Here is a 9582-nt window from a genome sequence, read left to right on the forward strand (position 1 = left end):
GAAAGAAAGAAAGAAAGAAAGAAAGAAAGAAAGAAAGAAAGAAAGAATCAACTAAACAGAATCAGGCAGTGAGGAAGAAAATGAGGGATAACAAAGCTATGAGACATAAAGAAAAATAGCAAAATAGCAGAAGTCTTTCCTTACCAATAATTACTTCAAATGTAAATGGATTAAACTCTCCTATCAAAATACTTAAGACATTTGAATTTTTTCTTTAAAAAATATTAATATTTACTCAGCAATTTTCCTGTATCAGGCAAAGGCAATCCACACAACAACCCCATGAGGTCAATTCAATAATATCCACGTTTATAAAAGAGGATCCTGGGGCGCCTGGGTGGCGCAGTCGGTTAAGCGTCCGACTTCAGCCAGGTCACGATCTCGCGGTCCGTGAGTTCGAGCCCCACGTCAGGCTCTGGGCTGATGGCTCGGAGCCTGGAGCCTGTTTCCGATTCTGTGTCTCCCTCTCTCTCTGCCCCTTCCCCGTTCATGCTCTGTCTCTCTCTGTCCCAAAAATAAATTAAAAACGTTGAAAAAAAAAAAATTTAAAAGAGGATCCTGAGGTTGAGAGATTAATAGCCTGATCACATGTGGAGGTGGCTGTCACCTCCCCTGTCCAAGCTATGACACTGTTCTGGTAGCCTGGTGGACATACATTGATGAGCGCCTGCATTACTAAGACTTTGCTCTCCTCAATCTTTCCTTTCTTCCTGGAGAGGTTTGTGGAGAGAAACACACAGAGGGGAATAACAAGCAACCTCTGAGATGTGGTTCTTGGATGAAGACCCTGGAAAGTTAGCCTCCACAGAACAGAGAAGGGATCTAAGACTGACCTAGTACCTACTGGACACCAGGAGCTGAGAGATACTCAACCAGTCTTCTCAACAATAAAGTCTTTTTAATTTTGTTATTCATTTTGCATGTTTCATTGAGTCCCTTTTAATAAATGTCCCTATTTTCCACAATTTTATCTTTTACAGCAAAATGGCCTTACAGTCAATTAGTTTTGTGGTGAAAATGTTTGCAGCAAAAGCACTGGACCCTGGCAAAAATACAGTATTGTTAAAACATCACCTATACACCCAAAGCATTACTAACAGTAACTGTCCAACTTACTTGCTTAGGGTTTTTTGTAACCCATCTGTTCAAGTAAAAATCAGAAGATGTATTTCAAACTGCCAATTATTATGCCAAAATACCATGAGAAAATGGCATCTGACAGCAGTCTTTCGTAATACGGTTGTGACACTAATGTCACACTCCCTGACATAATCAGTTCATTTTTCAGAACCAAGACCAAAAAAAAAAAAAAAAAAGTAACAACTGTGCCAAAACAATTCAGTGCCTCCCCCACCCCATTGACTGCAAATGTTTTCAGAATAATTTAACTATCTAACTAAACCCAAAAGATATGCCTGACAGTAAATATTCCAAGAGGGAAAATGTTGGGCTACTCTTTAAAGTGACAAGACCAATCTTACAAGCTAGGTAATTATGAAGGTGTTCTGTGAGTGTCCTTCCTCCAAACTGCAAAGGGAGTCATTCCACACCTGGTCTCTCCACCTCAGGCTTCATTTATTTTATGCATGTATGTATGTATGTATGTATGTATGTATGTATGTAAGTTCAAGTTAGTTAAGGTACAGTGTAGTACTGGTTTCCGGAGTAGACCCCAGCGATTCATCACTTACATACGACACCCAGTGCTCATCCCAACAGGTGCCCTCATTAGTGCCCATCCCCCCTCCCCTCCAGCAACCCTCAGTTTGTTCTGTTTTTTCAAGTTTATTTATTTTGGGGGGGGGGGGGGAAGGGCTGAGAGGGAGGGAGAGAGATCATCCCAAGCAGGCTCCGCGCTGTCAGCGCAGAGCCCGACATGCTACTCAAACCCAAGAACCTCAAGATCATGACCTGAGTTGAAATCAAGAGTGGGACACCCAAGTGACTGAGCCACCCAGGCACCCCTGTTCTCTGTATTTAAGAGTCTCTTATGGTTTGCCTCCCTAGTTTTATTTTTCCTTCCCTTCCCCTATATTCATCTTCTTGTTTCTTAAATTCCACATGAGTGAAATCATATAATATTTGTCTTTCTCTGACTTATTTCACTTAGCATAATACATTCTAGGTTCCATCACTCTGTTGCAAATGGTGAGATTTCATTCTTTTTGATCACAGGCTTCATTTTAGAAAGGTGCCGGGGCACCTGGGTGGCTTAATCCATTAAGCGCCTGACTTTCATTTCAGCTCGGGTCATGATCTCGATGAGCTCAAATCTCTTGTGGGTTTGAGCCCCATGTCAGGCTCTCCCTCTCTCTTTCCCCTTCCCCACCCCCCTTCTCTCAAAAATAAACACTAAAAAGAAACTTAGAGAAGTGTCTGCCACTGAATTTGAAACAAATGCTTTGGTAGCTTAAAGATTCTAAACAGGTATTATTTGTAAAAAGTTACTAAGATTCACTCAAGGTAGCACCAACAACCAACTGTTGTTATCAACTGCCTTTTGACTGTGCTGGGGGGGGGGGGCTCCCTCCCCACTACCCACTACCGACATTTGGGGTTGGATCATTATCTGTTGTAGGGGGACTGTCTATCCTGAGCATTGTAAGATTTTTAGCAACGTCCCTGGCCAGAAGCACCGGCAGTTGCACCAACCTAACGTGTCTCCAGATATCACCAAATATCCCTGGGAGCAGGGAGGAGACCCTGGTAAGAACCACCGTCGTACTGATGCCTTTCAGTGGATAAGATACACGATTCTGTCACAAATGACAAACTGCAGCAAAATGCCTACAACCCCTATGGAATTCTCAACAGAGCGTCCAACATACACTCTAAAAACTGGTGCCGCACAGAGGAAAGGCCGCTTTCTAGAAAAGTGCTTCCCAATCTCCCCCTGTGGGCGCTTCCCGGGATGACAGCAGTAGCACCTTATCGTGGCGCTCAAACTGCTTCAAATCACAGAAATGGCGGTGCGCGCCTTAAACAAGCAAGCCCTAGCGTATGGTTTCCTCAGCATGTTCACAAAATCCTCATCAAGAACTGGGCCCAGAAGTGTGGGAGCTGACTTGCTATATTATGTTATTTAAGATACTGTAAACCGCTCCAAAACCCAAACCTAAAAGAAAACATGAGCTATGCAGAAATGTTAAACAGATAAGAATACTATCCAAGATGTTAATTGCTTTCATTAAAAGCTCCCTTATTTTAGAAACCGTCTTTTCTACATTTTCAAAAAAAAAAAAAAACCCCTTTCTCCTCAGCAAAGCAAGAATTGTTGCATTTTCACAATGGAAAAATCTGCTGTTACTATAACAGCCTCATCTTCTGGACTATTTCCCCTAATTATGCATGAAGTTATGCTGAGCTTCTGCAACTGTGGATCTAGATGGGAGCCACTGGTAATTGGGGGAATCACGTCTGACTGGAACCCCAGCACTAGATAGGGGATCAGCACTTGAGAACGTTCACATAACAGCAACACCCCAAATCAGCACTCAATGTGTGCACGTATTCTGGATACACATCAAGTGAGGACAGCTCTGTGCCATTTCCAGGGGACGCACACACATGCAGGACCCAGTCCCCACACCATGGAAGGCCACTTGAGCGGATGAGTCACAGCACAAGATGATGAGGAGGGAACATTTTTGCTTCCATCAGCGTGACAGTGCAAGGGGGCTCTGTCTGGCCTGCTGGTCCTGAGAACAGGCTCCATGACCGACTACCAAGGGGTCCTAAGCACCAATGCCGGCCTGGAAAGCACTCAGGTGACACTAGAGACCTGTGGGGGAGCCCAGCTTCAGGTCTTCACTGCCTCCCAGAAAGAAACCATAGCCCAAGTCTCAAAGTATATGTAGTTCCTTACACTTCAATAAAAAAGCAGTTTTAGGGGCGCCTGGGTGGCTCAATCCATTAAGCATCCGACTCTTGATTTCGGCTCAGGTCACAATCTCATGGTCACGGAATCAAGCCCCATGTTGGGCAGCATGGAGCCTGCTTGGGATTCTCTCGCTCTCCCTCCACCCTTCCTTTGCTCATGCTCGCTCACTCTCGCACATTTCTCTCAAACGTTTTTTTTTTTAAAAAGCAGTTTAAAAAAATTAAAAATTAAAAAGCAGGGTTTTCTTTTTAAAGATTATTTGTTTTGAGAGAGAGACAAGGGCAGAGAGAGAATCCCAAGCAGACTCCACACCGTCAGCCCAGAGCCTGATGTAGGGCTCAATCTTACACACCATGAGATCATAACCTGAGCCGAAATCAAGAGTCAGATGCTCAACCGAGCCACCCAGGCGCCCCCAAAAAACACTTTTAAAAAGAAAAACAGTGCATTGTAATTGCAAAGTTCTTCAACTAGACAGAGAAGCCATCCTTAATTTCCAAAAACAACAGTATAGCCAATGGCATTAATGAACAAGTATCCTTCAAATCAGGTCACAAACAGGACACAACTTTTATGTAGCTCCCTTCACCGACTTTGCACCCAAGGCAAAGACACTTTTCCTCCCCGCCCCCCACCCCCACCCCGGGGTCAGGAAAGGTGTGTGGTTGATGCTTACATTTTGGAACGGAACAGAACCAGAACGGAGGTTTCACGAGGAAAGGTATCCCCAATGCACCTCTCCTGGCCTAGCCTGCTGGACAACACCAACCACACCCCAAGGGCCTGTTTTTATGCTTAGGTGCTAGGAGGGAGGGTGCAACTTCTCCCCGTTGAAGGAACTTCAAACTTCACTCGCTGCTCTAAGAGGCCCTTGAGCGATTTACCGTAGGCGTGTACACGTGTGTGGCGCACTGAAGACTGCCGGCCTCTGGGAACATTTCTACCCTCCTGTCACATTTTCTGGCACATGAGGTCCTCCTCATGGGCCCCTGTACACCAGGACACTGTGATGGACAAAAGACAGGAAGCCCCTGATGTAGTAGCAGGGGCACTGACACAGGGCTACCTGTGTCACACGTCAAACAGTTGTTATCCCATGTTACACACGAGAACTAAAATTCAAACAGGTTAGGTGGCAAGGCTGGAACGTAGCCCCCATGTGCCCAGTCCAGAGCCCACCCTCACCGTCTCCTGATGCAGTCAGTCAATATAATAAGACACATACGACCGCAGCAGGTTCCAGGTCCTGCCACACAGGATTGTGTCTCAAGATGTGTTACCAATGCAAATTATCTTAAATCCAAACCGTCTTAAACCACTAATTACACATCAAAATAAACTGAGTTTTTCCATCGGAAGCACTACCAAATGCTAGGTTAAGTAGAAGTTAACCCAGTTGTTGAGTTATTTTTAACTTAGTAAATTAACAACTACTTTAAAATAGCTGCCCTGTATTCCCAATATCTACAAATCAGTGACAAAGTGTATCTCAATTTGGCAAAAGAAAGCACATTATAGCTTTTAAAGAAAAGCACATAGTGGTCACTTAAAGCAATTAACTTGTACACTGAGCACTTTTCAAAGTGCAACACTCTGCCCTCTGCTACATATGTATACACCACCGCACGTCACCCGCCGCTGGGTCCAGGAGTCCAGCCATCTTGGACCCCTGCTCTCAGCTTTTTTACAGAAACCGGTCAGTCTCGGGTCACAAAATGAAGGAATCTCAGCCAACCCTGCAGCCCTGGACCAAGAAAACACGACGGACCTCACCAGTGGGCCTGCTCTGGTCTTCAAACACGACATCCTCGTTGGATCTTCTTCCGGGAACCCTATCCTCCTTCACACCTGGTCTGTGTCCGCTCACTGGGCCAACCAGGCCTCGCTGCATCTCTCAGGGGTTCTTTCACCCACTTGCCCTAGTGACCCACAGGGTCTCACTCCTCCTAAGCCTGCTCTTAACCTCCACTCTCCTTACAATAGCCCCCGGCGCACAAACTTCTTACACCCTCACCCCCCCTCACTCCCCAGCCCCACACCTCCAAGAGGTCCTGATGGCCAAGCCCATGGCTCCCCAATCACTGTCCTTTTCCTGGGGCCAACCCCTCTCTTGGTGCTCCACTTAGTCCCTTCTTTTGGATACTGATATTCTCTGGGAACCTTGGTTCCGCCCCACTCCATTTCTGAGCACAACCAAGTCACTGTGAGTTCCTTTGGTTTTTTGCTTGGAGTATTCACCTGGAAAGCTCCAGAAGCCACTCTCTGCTCACCCCTCTCCAGTCCTAACCCTCAAGAATGCCATCTCTGATTTAGCGAGAAAATCCTGAAACGTGACATTACCAAACTTAAACTGCAAGTTAAAACACACCACATAAGAAAGAGGGGTAGAGCTGTATCACTAACGGATTGGCAGCTAATTTAGCACAGGAGCAGGATCACTTTCCCAAATAAACGCGATTATAGTGTCACATGTTAAACAGTTTAGGGCTATAGCAGATTCAACTTCTTCTATGTCCATACAGCTATTAGATATTCTAGGACTTTCCTGATCAAAAATATGTCAAATTCACTTGATGTTTCAAAGTACTTTAACAACTGTTAAAGACTTATTTTTATTTGTAAATTATGTGCAGTTTGCTACCCTAGCAACAATAAGAGCAACAACACAGCCAGACATTCCTGCCCAGCAAATCTTCCTAGATTTGCTGCCCACTCAGACCAGGTCCCTGGACAAATAAGGACCCTGTCCTCAAAGAGGACATTCTTCATTCTGTCACTGACCACCTTGAAAATGCTCCCCCACCAGGCCCAAGGTTCCTTCCAGCCTAAATTCCACCTTCTTCAGCACCAGGCTGCTGGCCCAGGGACAGCCACAAGGCCACCTCCACCGGCTCACTTTCAGGGGCTTCCCCTCCCCCACACGTAGCCCAGGGCCCTTCCACGGATCCCACCCCAAAGAACTCCCCAGTATCAATAACACCTGCACCTCCAGAGAGTGAGATGCTCCCAGAGAGGAAAAAGTTTGCATTTCTGTACCCACAGCCCCACATACTTGGCTGACAATCAAGGATTTGTCGAAATCGCCTGTTTGCTGGAAAACCACACACCCTGGCATGTGTGTGCACTCCACACACACTCAAGGGTCCCCACTGGGCTCACCAACCATCATGGAAAAACCATGTGTGTTCAGACCTTACCCAAACTGTTTAAAACACTCACAAGACCCAATACACTGGATCACGGTCCTCGTTTGTCTCTGTTCCTCCTAAAGTAACACACTATTTGACATTTTAATAAAATGATGAACCATACTTTAAGACTAAATTACTTATGCACTCTCCCAAATTCTCTGCATGTAAATTTTCAACACTAACTACAAAATGCAAATTCACTCTAAAATTGGAATTGGACTAAAATCACGGTCATTCAAATAAGACACCAACCGTGGATTGTGATTTTTTTTTCATATATTTTTTTTAACTCGGTAGTGATTTTCAATTCAGTAGGCAAGTCTGAAATAAGCAATAAGAATATTTCAATCTCTGCATAATTTCTCTAAATTACACATTTTTTTAAACTTATACAACTTGATTTTTTAACTTAAAAAGAACTTGTAACATAAAACTAAGTTTAGGTTCAAGAAAAAGATTCTTAAAACAATTTATCTGCATTTAACTAGCACCAACTGTCTTTACACAGTCTGTTGCATTAACCTGTATCTGTTACCACTCTACACCAAAAATGCAGGAACGATCTCTACAAAAAGGGCGGTGCTACAAGGTCCCACAACTTATTCACTTATTCCACGTTGTGAAAACGCCAAAATCCCTTCTGTGAAACAATTCCTGGGCCATAAGAAGGGCAGGGCTCCTGGAAGCTGGGATGCAGCTCAGGGGCTCGGCCTCCACTGCACAACCTCTCTTACTCACTCCTTCTTCTGGGCACACTGTACCCCTCCGAAAGTCTGATTTCTGCTCCCTTGCCAAAGGTCAACTTATTTCCATATTTATTTAACATGCCAATGCAAACAGGTTTGGCTGAAAATAAGAGAATTTTCCTTATAAACCTCAAAACCCTCGGAATAAAGACAGAAAATCCTTTGTTGTGACATCAAGTTACTTGTAAACAACAAACTGTCGGAGTAAAAGACAGCTGTCATGGGGCGCCTGCGTGGCTCAGTTGGTTAAGCGGCCGACGTCAGCTCAGGTCATGATCTTGTAGTTGACGAGTTCGAGCCCCGCGTCGGGCTCTGTGCTGACAGCTCAGAGCCTGGAACCTGCTTCCTGCTGCGATTCTGTCTCCCTCTCTCTCTGCACCGCCCCTCCTCTGCAGTCTGCCCCCCCCCTCAAAAAATAAACATTAAAAAAATAAAAAAAGACAGCTGTCAGGCCCTACCACTGGTTTCAGGCAGTCTGCAGTGTGCACACGCGCGTGCACACACGCACAGCCATCTCTGAAACACGCCCATCGGCTAAGCAACAGCACAGCACACACGGACCAAAGTCAAGGAAATCAGCGTCTCTAGCAACTGGAAGCAGTTAAAAATTCTCAGTTTGTGGACAAAGGCTCTATTTGCAACGATCTAGAAAGGAGCCCCTGAGGAATAATTAGCATTTCCTAGAGAGCAAGCTTGTTTTCCAAGCAAAGTAAATGATAACTTCATAAAACCAGAGAACCGACCTACGTCGTTTTGTAGCCAGGCTGACAACTCCCCACCAAGCTCACCTAACACCCCACGTGACCTTGTAATAGTTTCTAAATAATCAACTAACTTAAAAACAAAGTCATATTAAAAGTATCCAGTTTTCCCCAAATTTTAAGGCGCAGAGCACAGATTTAAAATGTATCGTGCTTGAAAAGTTTCCAATTTACCGGGTTACTAATGGGGGGGAGGGGGGGCGGGGGCAAAGAGTCCTTGCAGCTCAAAACAGACTCCCGAAGTATGTCGCTACTGAAAACCTGCAGAACAAAAAGGAAGTATGAACGAGACGCCGCCGTAAGACGCAGATTTTAAGTTAAGAAAACACATGTTACACCAACTAGACTTGACCGTCAGTACCGAGAACTACCTGCACGTCGGCAACGAAAAACACACGCTAACTCCCCAGAACGCACCAGGGACTCCCGAAAGGGGGCACCGGCCCACGTGCACCGCCGCCCGAGCCTCCGCTCTGGGAAGGTGAGGCCGGGGTCTCGGGCAGGGTGGCGGTCCGCTACCGCTCCGGGGGTCCGCGCTCGGGGGCAGGAGGCCGTGCGGGTGGGGGCGGGGGTGGGGGCGGGGTCGTGCGTGGTGGGTCGCGGCCCGGGTCCCGGCCGTGGGAGCGGGTCTGGGTCGAGATCTGGGCCCTCCCGGTGGACAGGACCGACAAGGCCAGGGGCGCCGGATCGGGGGTCCCGCCCCCCCCCTCCCGCGCCCCCGGCCCACTCACACGCGCGGCAGCTGCAGCGGCGGCGCCCCGCGCCTCTGGAACACGCCGTCCACGAACACGCCGTTCTTGCCGAGGCAGCGCAGGTAGAAGTCGCCGCCGGTGTCGGGCCCGGGCTGCGCTGACGGCTCCGGGGCCGCCCCGCCATGGCCGCCGCCGCCCGGGGGCGTGAAGATCTCGAGGTGGCGCCGCGAGATGAAGCTCGAGTGGCCCATGCTCACGTCCACCGAGCCCTGCGACGAGTTGCGCCCGATGGTCACCGAGCGCTTCTTCATC

At 47.0% G+C, this 9582-nt stretch overlaps 1 protein-coding gene across 1 annotated transcript in view; it reads right to left on the minus strand.

The window, feature by feature from the left end:
• FOXK2 (forkhead box K2) overlaps positions 1 to 9581 on the minus strand; it is a 65174-nt gene extending 55593 nt beyond the window's left edge. The window contains exon 1 of the mRNA XM_049635402.1: positions 9310 to 9581. Within this exon, the coding sequence (XP_049491359.1) occupies positions 9310 to 9581 (272 nt within the window). The remainder of the gene's footprint in view (positions 1 to 9309) is intronic.
• Between the last annotated feature and the right edge of the window lies 1 nt (position 9582).

This window comes from Panthera uncia, chromosome E1 (genome assembly GCF_023721935.1).
Source record: "Panthera uncia isolate 11264 chromosome E1, Puncia_PCG_1.0, whole genome shotgun sequence".
Lineage (NCBI taxonomy): Eukaryota > Metazoa > Chordata > Mammalia > Carnivora > Felidae > Panthera > Panthera uncia.